The 16,572-nt window shown below is 30.5% G+C and overlaps 1 protein-coding gene across 3 annotated transcripts in view; it reads right to left on the bottom strand.

Moving 5' to 3' along the window:
* The window catches only part of LOC143240818 (oxysterol-binding protein-related protein 11-like), an 83,834-nt gene that overhangs the window by 46,719 nt on the left and 20,543 nt on the right, over positions 1 to 16,572 (bottom strand). For all 3 annotated transcript variants that reach the window (XR_013021981.1, XM_076483957.1, XM_076483948.1), the window contains exons 6-7: positions 5,656 to 5,735; positions 2,160 to 2,423 (exon numbers count right to left, since the gene is read on the bottom strand). Coding sequence is in view for 2 of the 3 variants with exons in the window: in XM_076483957.1 (XP_076340072.1) it covers positions 2,160 to 2,423; positions 5,656 to 5,735 (344 nt within the window). In the remaining variant the exon portion in view is untranslated. The remainder of the gene's footprint in view (positions 1 to 2,159; positions 2,424 to 5,655; positions 5,736 to 16,572) is intronic.

Below are 16,572 nucleotides of genomic sequence, written 5' to 3'. Positions count from 1 at the left end.
AATGTTAAAAAACACATCCAAATAATAGGTTTTCATGAGTCATGTTGTATGTCTAATGCAGCACTCTTTAAAATTAGATGTTTGTGATGTAAAATATTAAGTCTACAGTTTTGCACAAATTAGGAACTCAAATTACTAATATTATCAGCTTCATATCTTTTTATTTTGCTGAGATGTGGCTCATGTACTGAATCTACAGTGGTCTCATTCACCTCTTCCCATTGTTTGAAATAGTCACTTGCTTCAATATATGACATGTAATCAATAAACAGCTCAGAATGTCCTTAGAGGGTTTTCTCAGCCATTTTAATGTTTAAAAAGGCTACCACATTCTTTTGATTCAAGTTTTCAAGGAGATAGGCTATGTCTTCAGTCTGCTTGAAGTTTCATATATTTTTAAATCTAAATACATCTTAGTTACACTAAGCTTAATAAATTACAGTGGAAGTCTCTGGTATCAGTGTAGTAAGTTATGACTTTTTGGTTATTCAACTGTGTATATAAAAAAAACCTAAAAACAATTGTTTCACATTGTCTACATGAAAAATTTTAAAAGAGTTAGCAATCTACGTTCAGCAGCAACTGAGCACAAAGGTTGTAGCGAGAAGAGAGAATTGTTTGCTTTACTTCTTCATTTATTGTTCTATATTTTAAGACTAAGTTTAATAATTTATATACATATATATCAATGTACAATAACTGAAATGTGATCATATATTACAAAATACTAGTCCACTAAAACACAGTCAAGACAGGGAAGACTAGAGTTCAGTTGTATGTTACTGGATACACAACGTGAGTGCATGTGCATTGCATCAATGTAAATTATGTAATGATAGCTAGGAATGGCTGTGTAATAAAAAAATAAATATATATGTAAATATATAGTTAAGAGCCTTAAATTACTTAGAGTAAACATTTGTATTTTTGTATTATAATATATAGTAATTCTACCATGAAAAAAAAATAATTTATTTCCTAATTCTTTTAAGATGTGAACAAATTTACTTTTTCAATTATTATAATTTTTTATTATTCAAACTATACTAGCCACATATTTGAATAACTGATTAGTTTAATGCACATAATTAATTAGCTTAACTATTAACTGATTAGTAAATTAAACTAACTGCCCAACTCTACTTATAAATATCTGACCATTATTCACAAGAATGTACCAATGATAGTGTGCAGATGCTCATGGATTAGTGCATATTAAACATGTCTAAGATGGTTTGATTTTATTTTTAACTATAAAATGTTCAAAGACATAACATTTATAATTAGATGAAAAATGTAATATAATTGATTATGCAGATTTTAACAGTGAAATTTGTTAAAGCAAAGCCATATTGGGCTATTTGTCATGCCCACAGAGGGATATCAAACCCCTGATTTTAGTCTTGTTCATCTGAAAATTTACCAGTATCCCACAGGGGACGTGAAATTTAAAAATACAAACTATTCATCTTTATTGTCAGTGTCATCCAGTGTTCTTTTGACGGACCTAGCAGACACTTTGAAAAATATAGTAAAATAATATGTATTAATTTACTACTCTTTAACATAAGCATAAATTTTGTGGCTAGTCTGATGGACACAGCTAGATTTAACAAATCTGCTTAATTTTATTAGAAGGAGATGATAAAAGAAATATTGTTTGCAAGCATTTAAAATTATGTTTGACTTACTAACAAAAATAATACATCATACATATTAAGAAAATTAACAATTATATATTGTAAACATTACTAGAATAGAAAATCTGATATTAATAAAATACAAAATACAGATAAATACACATTTAGAAACACTTCAGAATATTTCAATATATATGCTGACTTCAATATAAAAATTATCACCTAAAACCTATATTCACAAAACAAAATAATAAATCTACATAAAATATATCAACATATATTTTACAGCTAGATAAAATTTAATATTTTCTTGAGAAGTTATTTTATTCTAATTGTTTCTCATCTTTGTTTCATACTGAAAAAAATTCAAAACAAACAATTAGAAGTAAATGAAACTGGTCATGATGTTTATGATGTATATACAGGTTTTATTAATGAACTTTACTGTATTCAAATACCCAGATATTAATATTTTAGAGAGAAACAAAAAAAGAGTTGATAACTAGTACAAAAACGAACCTCAATAGCTTTAACCAAAGCCTGGTGGTTACACTCAGTTCTAGTTAACATTTCTCTGGGAGAAACAAAACCTCCTGAAAATGTATCCACAGGATCAACAATAGGAGATTCAAGTGAATGATCAGGACTAGTAGTTTTATCTGGTGATAAATACCATACATTTGGAGTCCTAGAAGTGTCTGAACTAAAAGAAATATCTTTGCCCACTGGCTTTCGTTTCTCAAAAGTTGGTTGATATTCCCAAGGAGGAAGAGGGGGATTTTCCTGCAAATAACACAAAAGGTATTCATTATTACAGGAGCCTATCAGGTATAATATGGTAGTGATTTATCTACCTTTTAATATATCTATTGTTCATAATATTTAAAAACATCAAGATCATAAATAGAAACCCAATAACCTGAGTGGTTTCAGGAAATACTTTCTTTCAACAGTGTTAAATACCATTTGTCTTTGGGTTATTTTTCTGATTCTTACTTGTGAAGTAGACAGGAAGAAATTGAAAAGAATAATATGCACAGTTCATAACTTTCAAATAAAATATACTGATAACCCCTTAAATCTTTCAGCTAGTGTTCCATTTACTAATTTTCCCTAAAATTTAATTTTCTTACCTATTCTGTACATGCTTTTCCCCCATAATATGCTGCTTGATGGATTATTGAAGTTTCAAAGTACATAAAAATTAATAGAGCATATAAAAATGTATTTCAAAACAGCTGGCATAGATATTAATACTTTTACTGATAAAGCAAAGATCAATGTTCCGACCTTCCTAGGTCATCTTCAGGTTAACCTAAAGATGGCCTAAGAGTGTCAAAACTTTGTTCTCTGCTTTATTAGTAAAAGTGTTAATACTCATACCAGCTGTTCTGAGATACATTTTTATTCGAAGTAGGTTTCTCATCACCAAGAGTATATAAAAAGAAAACTTTACATTTTAATTAAATACATATTAAAAATCATTTTTACTAAGGGAACATAATTTCACCAAACACAAACTAAACAACCATACATTTAGAAAAGTTTAAAACATATTAAAAATATTTCAAAAACTGTCACAGCATATCAAACTTAAGTTTATTTACTATAAGCATTATGTAATATACAAAAGGTTTACTGTTCCTTGCAATCTCGTTTTTAATGGCCATTTTTAGATACTCCAAATTTCTAGGGCTCTTATAATAAATGTTCCTTTTCAGGAAACCCCTGGCCAAAAATCTGTCTGGAAACCATGCTATCTAAGAAATGAGCATCCATATGCTCCTAGAAATTGCCTTTAACTGACTGACTGCTGATTCATAGTACTTGGCATGGTCTTCCTCTGAAAGTTAAATATGAGTGTGCAGTGTATGGTATATGGCATGCAAAAATTCTTCCCATGCTTGTGTTTACAGCAGCTGCAATCGATTGGTTAAACCAAAGTAAATTATCATAATTGTGATTGCACAATCAAACAGTCACACAATCCTATACACTAGAACACACACATTTTATTTTAATCTAATCTGGAATGGTTATGTGTTTTCTTATAGCAAGGTAACATCAGGCAATCTGCTGCGCCCAGTGAGGGGTATCAAATCCCTGATTTTAGCATTATAGATCCAAAAACTTACTACTGTCTCACTAAAGGACAATCTGGAATGGAAAGCACCTTTCAGATGTTAAGTGAACACTTAAATAATTCTAACCCTATTTTAAATATTTACTCATAGATAAAAAGACCATTTCTGGGACTCAAATCTAGAACCTCTGGTAAACAAGAGGGTCAGTGTTGAAATACTAGCAAAAATAAAAGTGTGCAGAAAGGAGGCCCTTTGGAATTTATAAAAAAAATATAGTGATTAAGGCCCGTCCTTTTCAATTTAGCTTGATGAACTGAAAAATCCAAAAACAAAATTATTCGTGCAGTAAACAAGACTAAGTCAGTGAGAACTGCAAAATGAAAAATATGTACAACTGCCTCCTGCTCTTGAGAAAATGAACCAGGATAATGAGTACAGATAACAGCTAATAACTGAGCTCAAAATGACAGTCTTAAAATCAGAATTACAGAGCTTAAATGATAATACTGATGAGAAGACAAGGTAGAAAATCACTTGGAATACCACTCCAGAAACCAAACCAGAAATCCAAGGTCTGAGACATCAAATAAATAGATGAAGAACATCCTGCAAAGAGACCAAAAAAATGAGAAATGCATGCAGAAAGTTATCTTTTTGGTAACTGCATTAATATCTAAAAGCATCAGCTATAATCTGATTATCAGGAAATAGAGGAAGAAGCAAAGATTTCAAAACAGAATCTTATACCAATTTCTAGAACCTTCAGGTGTAACATAAATTATTTCAAGATTTAAAAATGTTACATGCCCATGAAATACATTCAGCAAAACCTTCACCAGGACTACAACTGCTTCTCAAATAAAGGTGAAAAGCTGTGTGAAAGAACCAGCTTGTTCATGGAAAGAACAAAAGGGTTGATGATCCATCAAATTTGCATCTATAAGACCTTGATGCTTTTCACAGAAGAATTGGTATTAATGGCCCAAACATACTTTAGAAAAAGGCTGACAATGCAACCTGTATGCTGGGGAAAGATGGCAAGAATAGATCTTCAATAGAAGCAGAAGAATTTTTATCACTGATAAAAGCATTAGAAGGAGTTTTAACCTCATAATTGAAGTGAACTTAAAAATTCACAGTTAGAAAGATAATATACAATGTGAACAGAAGGAGTGTCAAGAAGAGAATCTGGCTTGTGGTAGGAAAGTACAGTTTATGAAAAATCTGTTACACATGCCACATGAAATGTATGACAGTTGAGATTTATGGTTCTGAAGTTATGCACATTCTGCATGGTACCAAGCAAACTCATAACTTTTAAGTGTAACATTTTTTGACAGCATGAGAGCAAACTCAACAAGGAAAGGTTTTAATATTTTAGAGGAATATCTATCTAAATATACATCTAATAATGAACAGCAAAACAGAAGAGTAAAAAAATTGGTAAATTAGATACTGCTTGAATGCCATCTGATGATCCTTCAAATATTTAAAGCTATCTTTGAAATCCTAGCTAGAAATTATGAACCTTTGAAAATAGCCATAGCCTTATTTGAATACTGATGTGTATGGGGTATGTCATAATTTATTCTGCAACGAAATAATACATTTCTGCTAAGTTTCTTAACATATCTTTTAACATTAAACTGTACATGTTTCATCAATACTTTCAGTTTTTAGTATGATTCAAGATCAAAAAAGTGTTGGATATTTTGTGATTAACTGTAAAGAAATAACATCATAATAATCTAAGGTTCAGAAAATGCAAACTTTATTTTCATTAAATCTATATTTCCTTTAATTATAAAGCAAGATCCTTATATGGTACTTAAATTTCAGTGAGTTTCCTGATTATATTATGTGATTATTAAATGTATTCATCAATTTCCTATTTACCCAAAACCTAATTTATTGTCTGAGAATGCACTTACTTTTGCAATGAATTGATTGTGAATATCTGCTACATCTCTCAGTTTATCAATCCAAGTTTGTCTTTCTTTTGCATTGTGAGCTAAAGGACAGAAAATGAAATGAGAAAAATTGTACAAGATTATTTTTTAAGTATTACATATCCAAGATAATGTAACTCAGAAACCAAAATATTCTGCTCTACCTACAATTAGCTTATTTATTACTTCCATTTGTTTCAGCTGAAACAGAAAACAAACCCTAAAATATACACAACAAAAATATCTTTCAAAATTCTGTACATTGAGATGAGTGACTTTTATGATTCACATTTATGCAAAGATGGGATAATATACAGGCATTTTAAATTAATAAGATGCATCTTTGAAAATCAAATAGTTTTGAACATTGTCAAGTCTGTGAAGCATTCACAAACCACATGCCATAAATTCATTATTTGTGAAAATATTTTCACACATGTTAAGTCTTTAGTTTTGCTGTGAATAACATTAACAGTCATCTACATGTATTTATGACATGAAACAGGAGCTAGAAATCCACTTTTTCTATTATGAAAGTCATCAGTTTACAAAGAAACAAAAAAAATCCTAAAATTAATTATTGTAACTATTTTTTAAAATATAATCTTGTACCAATATTAGTGACATGCCTTTTCACATAAGTTCCTAAATGCTTCTATAAACAAGGAGGGAAAGAAAAGCATACAAAAAATTGCATTCAATTCAACTAGCTAAATTATAAACTATATAAACTCTATTTTTTGTTTGGAATTTTCACATTATTTTTTGTTCTAGTATTTCTTCTATTTTACTGTCTAAATGCTTACATACTTTTCTTCATTACCTACAAGAATAACAGTGAAATTATTTTTGTTCAGTGTTATTTTGACTAAAGAAAATCTTTATTTTTATAATTTTACAGGTAAATGTATTTTTTATTTTAATAATAATAAAGATATTTTCTAATGTATATATTTTTTTTGAAATTAAAAAAAAACTGAAACAAATTATTAGTTTAGCTCATTCTGTGCTCAAAATGATTAATAAAAGTATAAGTGATAAATAATAAATCTCTTCAAACTCTTATCCTTTCAGTAGACTGAAAAAACACATGCATCCTTTAAAAAAACCTGTAGCATCACACCTGAAACCATTAAAAAACTATAGATATTTGCATGCATTTCATCACAGTGAAAGTTAGCTGTTAATTTTCTTATAAGTTCTTAACTTACTTGTGATAACACTATGTAACATAATTTTTACTTTTTCTTGTTCCTGGACAGAAAGTGTTATTTCCCAATTGCTTATGCCTAATGTAAATGGAAAAAGACCTAGTTTTCTCTTCAAATTTTGCTTTTGTAACCTGGGTAATGAAATTTTCAAATTTACCCATTTTCCAGAACATTCCAGGTAGATTCAGTGCTGAGTAACTGATAGAGAATTTTTTCAAACTTAGAAGAATTTTCAAGAACTTTCTATGATGTTGTAGAACTTACAAAGATTTTCAAGAACCTTTCAGAATTTTCTAGAACTTTCCATAGTATATATATATATATAGGGCTCACCACTCACCAGTTTAGTTCTAGCTGCCTAATTGAACACATAGACCTATTTGATTTTATCAGACATGGCATCAAGAAGCTGTAAGCATTCTCCGAATGCATTCTGCTATATATGTGGCCAACTTATCAAGACAAGAGCGAAAAAGTACTCTGTGGCAGCATCTGCTAAAATGTGTGAAGCCTACAAGGCATATTTCGGCATGCCTGTCAGAGATCAAGACAAACCTTGAGCACCTCATTTTACCTGCAAGTACTGCATAAAAACTCTAGAAGGTAAGAAAGACTATTTTTACTTGCTTGAATAGTAAGATTTTATATTGTACAAATTTTAGACCTTTTAAAATTTAAATATGTTCATTGCACCTCAAAGAGGAATACAACATCAAGACCTTGCTAAAAGCCTTGAAGTATGATGAGTGTGGTTGGGAAGTTATTGGAGATTTCAAAACGGTGGCATTCCTGATGGGTCTTCAAGGAGGCTTTACCAAGTTTGCCTGTTATCTTTGCCTTTGGGACAGAAGGGACACTGCAGCTCCCTACAACAGAAAGCACTGGCCACAATGGACCAAGTTCTCTGTGGAGAGGCACAATGTCAAGTGTGAGCCACTAGTGGACCTCCAGAAGGTGTTGTTCCCACTACTGCGCACAAAATTGGGTCTTATGAAACAATTTGTCACAGCTCTTGATAAAGAGTCTGCAGCTTTCAAGACTTCCTCCCTAGGCTGTCTGAGGCAAAGATCAAAGCTGGTGTCTTCATTGGACCAATAAAAGGAAGATCCCAGATAGTAAAGAATTCTCTAAGAAGATCAGTAGGAAGGAAAAAAAGCCTGAGGCAACTTTGTCGCAGTAATTCGGAGCTTCTTGGGCAATCACAAGGCCAAAAATTATGCAGAACTGGTTGAGGCTCTGGTGAAGAACTACAGCAAAATGGGCTGCAGGATGTCCCTGAAAGTTCATATCCTTGACGTTCATCTTGATAAATTCAAGAAGAACATGGGACATACTCAGAGGAACAAGGTGAGCACTACCACTAAGATATACTGGACTTTGAATGCTGCTACCAAGGAGTGTATAACAAAAAACACAATGGGAGACTATATTTGGAGGATGATACATGAAACTGATTTACCTTACAGTTGCAATTCTCGAAAAACTACTCACTTCTAAACTTTTGTTCATTTTGTATAACTTTAGTATAAATACACGTAAATCTTGATTTATATGTCATTTTATTCAGACCTTATGTAGATGAAAATGTGCAAATTTGTCTGTTTTTACATAGAAAAAGGATTAATTTCTAAATTTGTTTATCCAGGTCACAAAAGCAAAGTTTGAAGGAATTAATGGTCATTCTCTGTACTTTTACAACATAAGCAATTAAGAAATAACACGTACTATCCAGGAACAAAATTTGTGTTAGATAGTGTAATCAATAGTAAAGTAACATGATGACTATCAAATAAACTCCAAAAGAAGCCCCTTAATAGACAAAAGGTTAACAAAACAAGTGACAGAAACCACTCATTATTAATGATTCAATATTAAAAGTAAGCAAACTAAACAGATCAGAACTGAAGCAACTTAGAAAGTAACTGATGAATTAATGAAAAGAAACAGAAATAAATGAATACTTAATCATGGTGGCATTCCAGTTTCCAATATGATGTTTAAACATAAATACGAAGATGTTAAGGTAATATTATAAAGTCATTTTACACACATTTCCACTTCATTTATTTTTGTTCAAAATTAAAAACACTAGTTAATCATTATATTTCAACTATACTCAGCTTAGCTAATTGTTTATTAGTTTTCCTTTTAGCTACAAATGTTTTAAAATATGATAGTAAGTAATGCCTCGTAGTCTTCTCTTAACTCCTTCATCTGAGTATATATAATTGCTCTCTTGGTAAAATACAAAATGTATAATTGTTTACATGTAGTATATGTAGTATGCCATATGTGGGATAAACTTCTAAGTTTCTACACTTTTGCATAATCTGCACAGATTGCAAATTCAAAGTAATGTGGTAAATTATTTTGAATTACAAAATTTCAGAATCCATCCTGTTGCTTCAATAGTAATTACAGTTTTGAAAACTGTTTACATAGAAACAAACTATAAAAAACCAAAAAATCTTAAATCCCTCTTGTTGAAATCAAGATTATAAAGGCATTACTACTACTGTAATTTCAATAAAACAACTGTATTGTTAATTTCTTTTCTTTAGATAGTATTACCAAGAAATGTAGAAAATGAAAAATCAGTGGAAAAGGGTAAAAACAGAATATAAGTGGTAAGTTTTATAGATGGCCCACCATGGCTAGGTGGTTAAAAGGCACTCAACTCATAATCTGATGGTCGTGGGTTTGAATCCGTCACACCAAACATGCTCACCCTTTTCAGCCATGGGGGGCACTATAATGTGATAGTCAATCCCACTGTTTGTTGGTAAAAGAGTAGTCTAAGAGTTGGTAATTGGTGGTGATGACTAGCTGCTTTCCCTCTAGTCTTACACTGTTAAATTAGGAATAGATAGTGCAGATAGCCCTTGTGAAGCTTTCCACAAAATTCAAAACAAAGCAAACCAAGTCTTACAGATTTTTGTACGGATTCAGATATTTATATATACTTGCTTACATTCATAGTTATTTATACAAAAAATATGTATAAATTCAATAATTCAAAGTAAAAAATATTAACAAAATTATTATGACATTTAATTTCTGATATTATAAAATTTAGTATTAAACTAAATAATTTCATTATAATTAATGAATTACCAATAAGAAACTCAGAATGCCCAGTAATTAACTTTAAGCAACATTTTTATTGATTTGCAAATTTTAAAACTTTTGAAAGATTCTGTAAAACAAAATATTTTCCTTTAAACTATTTCAAACCTGTTATCAATCAGACCTCCTCTTATGTATATATAATTGTAAGTATTTTTTCATTAGTTTAGATATAAATAATGTACATAATTTATCATGTTATTGTTACTTTTACTTTTCAGCAAATTATTTTTATAAACATATAATTTGTGGGAATTTGGATATAATAAAAAAACAATTTACAGAAAGCAATGAGAAAAGGTGCTAAATAGAGTTACATAATATAAAAAAGTTTTAAATTCTGTAAAGAAAAACAACTAATTATATTCCAAAACATAACTACTCTTTCTTTTTAACTTTTTCACAACTGGCAAGATTATCAGACCCAAACATTGAGTACTATAATGGTAAGGGCAGGAATGCATGAGCAGAGGTATGTATTATCAGAAATATATTTTCAGTTTATCAAAATGTAAATTTCTGAAACCCAACTCCTCTAATACTTTAGCTAGAATACACCACTAACCAGGTGGAGGAGCTGGTAAGGGAAAGGTGCACACATAAAACATCTGCATAGAAAAGCAGGTGTGCAATACTGATATATAATTAAGCACACAAGTGCAGGTCTGTGTATTCTGGAAAGCAGATAAAATCTAAATATGGGTGGTAAAAGCCAACCAGATACAGAGTCAACATTTTTCATTATCATGAAATTCATCCAGGCCCCAACCAAAACAATAAGGATCCATGACCTGTCATTACAATTAGAGAGCTATGGACTTATAGCTTGATCCGATACATAATAGCTAGAACATGGAGACTGCACTATGAAATAACTATGTAACAGAAAGACAATACGAAGGGAACCCATATGAAAGTTACAGATTGTTGCATGTCAAGCCATCAAAAGTATGAAGATAAAGAAAGCAACACCTAAGTTGACAATTCCACATGAAGAAGCAGAAAGTGCCACAAACTGAACTTGGAATTATATTATGAGCCCAGGCACAAAACTTGAAAGTTATGGAATGTCACATGTGAGCCACCAAAATTGCAAAATCCATCAGAGGAGATGACAATCTAAATCATGTAAATAGTGCATTATAGAGGTGTTAGGTGTGGTCCACATACCAGCCTGTACTATTTTCGCTAGTGGGTGATGTAATCAAGCTGTTAAGAACATCGATATATACTGAACTTGATCAGATAAGACCTGAAGTCTATACTCTTCCACTAAATGACCAAAGAAAGTTATTTCAACTAACTGACAAATCTATCTTGCCTTCTCTTCACTGAAAACAAAAATCCACCCACACAAATAAATGTATTATATTAGGACTATCCAATAAACATTAAACAAATTTTAATATTTTGTGTTTTTATTTCCTTTTACCTTCCCTGTAAGTTTCTACTGCATTTCCAATATAGAATAGGCATCCCACACTTATCAAAGGTTATCTATTTACCTTTCACCTCAAATACCAAATGGGTAATTTTAATTTTATTCAATCAAATACAGCATTACATAGGTCAAATCCAATTTATGTAAGAAGGCATCCCAGGCTGAAAAAAAAAACAAAACTAAAGTCAAAAGAAATCAAACTGATTCTCTCTTTTTCTCCTTCCATTCCCAGCAAGGAGCAAGAGTAATAATGATGCAGGAATACTAAAAAAGAAGTTTGGTCATGACCACTCAAGAACTGTAAAGGCTCATGGTCTGTGATTACATTAAGACTTTATTAAAGCTTTTGTTTCTTACAGACAAGTGCATGTTTAGTACAATTTTACGGTATTGCAACAAAGTATTAATTATCACCTTTGTCATATAAATTTTTATGTAAAATATTATTGATGATTATTGTCAGTTAAATTTTACACACTAGTAGTCATTTAATTTATATATATAGTCTTGTTCTTGTATTAATTTACAACATAAAAAAGTTCCTAATGATAAGACTTCTTGTCTTTTATAATAGATGCCTCAAATTTATCACTCCTACATTCCTAGCTTCATTATACTACTATAGCACCTCAAATATAATACATTTAAATTCAGTAGCTTCAATATACCCATTAACATACGTTTAATACATTAACTGATGCAGTTACTGAAATATGGGTGTGATGAATGCAGATTTCACTGCAACATATAAATGATTTATGTAGCAAGAGTGAGCAGAGAAATGGATGAGGTCTTGTGTGGGGAGTTAGAACAAACTCCTCCTTTTTGATAAGAATCCAAGCTCACACAATATCTCATAACAGAGTTTGAGCTTGCAGTTCTGCCAAATGGTGGGAAAAGCCAAGAAGAAGCCAGTTGTCTTTGTAACTGTGAGTGCAGATGCAAAGAGAGTAAAGAGGACATGAAAAAGCTAAAATATCGAGTAAAGAAATATATAGAATAGATGCAAGACCAACTGGTAGAGCAAAAAACTGGAAAAGTTGGTTGTCATTCATGATACAGAGGTAATACCTTGAACACTAGATGATCAGGATATGAAGACAGACATTTGTGATGTTGAATTTTATCATCCATATTCTGGGTGAAAAGAGCCACCAAAGGAAAAGAAATAACTCAATTGTAAACCAAGGAGGAAGTGATTGAGACAAGAAGGGTTGAAGACAGGCCACCAATCACATCTTTTTTCTTGTACTATCAACAGCTGAGAACAAAAAACACCCCAATGGAGGAGGTGACATATTCTAGTCTTTTTGTGAAGATGATCCTGGTCTGGGCTTGACAGGATGAAACTAAAGTGTGAGAGGAAGTAAGCATGTTTCAGAATTACAGATATTACTAAAAGAAGATTCTTTAAGATATTATACAAAGAAATTAAAGGGTATGTACAATTTCCTAGTTCTTAATTTTATGTATTTCATTGCACTGTATGTTGATGATATCATCTACAGTTAGTGATATGATAGAACAAATAAAAAATAAAATATAAACATTTACCTCAAGAAACATTAGATATTCATTTAGAGGTCCTAGGGGCTATGCAAATAAAACATGAAAACTGTATGATGAAGAAAAGCATTTCTATACTTAAAATGAAAATCACTTGATTTTACCTAGTTACATTTAAAATAAAGATATTTTATGATCAATGTTTGTCAATAATATTAGCACTAAAAGCTACATTATAGTTTAAAGTTTTATATTATCTAAGTTTTCATTCCTTTATTTCAAAAAAAGCTTCTAGAAAAATTCTTAAATCTTGTTTTATTCTCTCAACTTTGTAGTTTAAACAGTTCTTTACTCATGCTAACCTACCATATACAGAAATAATCTATAAAGATTTCTCCTTTCTTCAAATATGTCCAATGGATCTCTGAACTCTTGATTCATGCTACACCCACTTTCTACCATTATGTTCTTACTTCTCAGCCAGTAATATTTAGTTCAGCTAAATGTTCATAACCAATGGAAAGAACACTTTTTGAAGTACATTCTCTTAACTGTTATTTTAAAATTGGTGAAAAGAAAGATACAGAGAGAACTAGTCAAACCACTCTTAGCTTCCTCTGCACCATTTTAAGATTATTTCTCACTAATAAATATATTAATTAGATAGAAAATTACATTGTATTTAGGCTTCAGTTTTCTATTTTACTGAATATTATTATTATTATTTGTTTTAAGATGCAAATTTAAAAGGTTTATAATTTCTCTATACATATGCCAACAACTGCTCAATTCACAAGAGATTATGTAATATGCAAATACCACCATGTTCCGGCAAGGACTGAAGTATCTCTGCCTACTATATAGAAATATTGTCCAGAAATGCCCATTGACATGTGATTCAATAAATAACAGTGCTAAAGTACAGGAAACAATAAGTTATCAAAGTAAATTATATATGAAAATGTAAAGACTTCCAAAAAAAGATGTTTTAAAGTTATTTCACCAAATATGAAAAGATAGGTACATTTTTTCTACCTTAACTTTAAACATTTCATTGCAATGTACAACAGAGTATATAGTATAAATTGATGATAATAGCTATAGTTAATAATATCACAGAAAGGGTGAAAAATATGTGTGTGTGTGTGTAAACTTGAATTTAATAGAACTTTTGATATTCAAGTAGGATGTTCTAGGGGTTATGCAAATGAACTTTTAAACCTATGAACTGGAAAAAAATATATATTCAGGTTGTTTTGTTGGTACAAAGAGGCAACTTAGGTATGCTTCCATAAGCTTAAGTGTTAACCGATCAATTTACTGACCCTTCTACAAGAGTAAAATATCTAACTTTTACTCCTAATAATATTTGAAAAATGTTCAATTTTTATTTATATAAAAATAAATTTATTTTGATAAGTACTTTTATAAACAAATAGTGAGTATACTTGTGTGGGCCTAACTTGTGCAAGTTGTGTTACTAACTTATAGCTATTTTATGTTATTATGAAAATGAATTTATAAATACATTTACAAGACCCAAATCATTTTCTATAATATGTAAATATGTTGATGGTTTAATTAGTTTTTAAAAACTCAGTAATAAGTTACATATAACCTGCAGTTCTACATTATCTAGACTTATATATTACAATAATTAACAATTATAGAAATACTTAGATTTCAAATATATGAACTCTGTCACCAAATAATACTGTTTCAACAAATGCCATACAGAGTATTATGCATTTAAAAACTTCACAGATATTGTAAAATTTGTAGCAGTATGCAATTTTTAATATCTAATATGAATATATAGTACAAAATTGATTCTCAATGGCTTTGATAAAAACCTTAATTCAATATTTCAACTAATTTTATAATAACTATAAAAAGCATTTGCATAAATTTCCAAATAATGATATAATTACAATTATAATGTAAACAATAAAAAACAATTTATAAAATATATTAGTTGGAAGGAAAAACTTACAACTGCTTATTTGTACATTTCTATATCTTACATAGGTAGGCTAACATATTTGTATAACTGTCCCTGTATGAGACTTAGTGCTATATAAATATCTTCAGAACCCTAAGTGGCATTACTGGGGATACTCAATAGTAGAATGGAATGATGAAGGATGTGAGCTATACTAGTAGTGAAAGGTTGGGCTTAGTATAATAGTAACATGAGTATTTATGTAGAAACAACATACTGGGGGATAGAATGCCCCTGAATTATTACAGTATTATAGCTGTAGTCATGAGGGCTGAGAAAGTATGGATCCAAAAGATTATTAAAACAATCAATGAAATAAAATAACTTTGTTACAGAGGAAATATAAATATAAAAATAACATAGAGAAGATACAATAACATAAAATAATTCAGAAATAAAGTACACTCAGATTCACTTATTTACTTAAACAGTCAGATACTTCTGACTGGTTAACTTCTACTACTTTAAACTTGTTCAATTAATGATGTGACATCTCTATTTCCTTCTGGCACTGAGCAGTATCTTGATTTCATCTATACATAATTCTTGCAACTTCTTGCCCTCTCCACAAATTTAAACCACTTCCTCTTTAATGTTATTTATGACCAGATATATATAATTCCTGCTGGGTCCAGTGATAGCCAATAGCTTTCTATGCTACCATACATGTAAGCAGCTAAAAAAAACTGTCCATAAAGCTCTAAGCATGTCTTTTACAAACACTATATCAATAATACTTTCTTGCTATTTTAAATATTGAGTCACATTTCGAAATTCCTTTCTTACCTTAATTCCCAATATCCCTATATCAAGTTCACATCTGAGCTTGATATTTACATCTCTGAGCTTTCTACTTGGGACTTCCAAACTTTTTTTCCTTTACTTTGTGAAAAAGTGTAATGACTTTAGACTTGCAAGTCAAGTGTCAATAAACTAAACAGTAGATAATACTAAATTTTTGTAACCAAGGCACCATAGAACTTTATCTGAGAAAGGACTATAACCAATGGCATTATAATGAGGCAGTACAGTAATTTTATTTGTTTGTGAGGTTGTATAGATGTGGGGCACTGTTAACTTGAGCACTCATATCTGCTTCTTTATTTTCTAAGCACAAGACTAGTAAAATAGAGGTTAAACTTAGTAGACAGCACCCCTCAATGCAATTTGGGTCTTACTTCTGATAACAAGATGTTGGGTATTGCTGGCTGTGAAGAGGATGCTGCTTTACAAAAAGATTTAGAGAGTTGGGCAACTAAATCACAGATGAGTTTTAATTATAATAAATACAAAATATTGCATGTGGGTTATCATAATTTGGATAGGAATAACCTTAACAGTGTCATGAAAGAAAAGGCTCTTGATGTAATGGTTCATCAGTCTCTTAAGCCATCCAAGCCATTTGGTAGGGCAAATAGGATTTTAGGGTGCATCTACAAAAATACTGAATACAAGTCTGAAGAGGTTATAATTTCATTGTATAGGTCACTGGTTAAGCCACATTTGGAATACTGTATTCAGTCTTTGTGCTACTTACCAATAGAAAAGACACTCAACTGTTGAAAAGGTTCAGAGAAGGATTATAAGAAAGATGCCAAGGAAAGAGGAGTTAT

The sequence above is a fragment of the Tachypleus tridentatus genome, chromosome 2, assembly GCF_004210375.1.
Source record: "Tachypleus tridentatus isolate NWPU-2018 chromosome 2, ASM421037v1, whole genome shotgun sequence".
NCBI classification, from domain to species: domain Eukaryota; kingdom Metazoa; phylum Arthropoda; class Merostomata; order Xiphosura; family Limulidae; genus Tachypleus; species Tachypleus tridentatus.
This window is presented reverse-complemented; position numbering and strand designations above follow the sequence as displayed.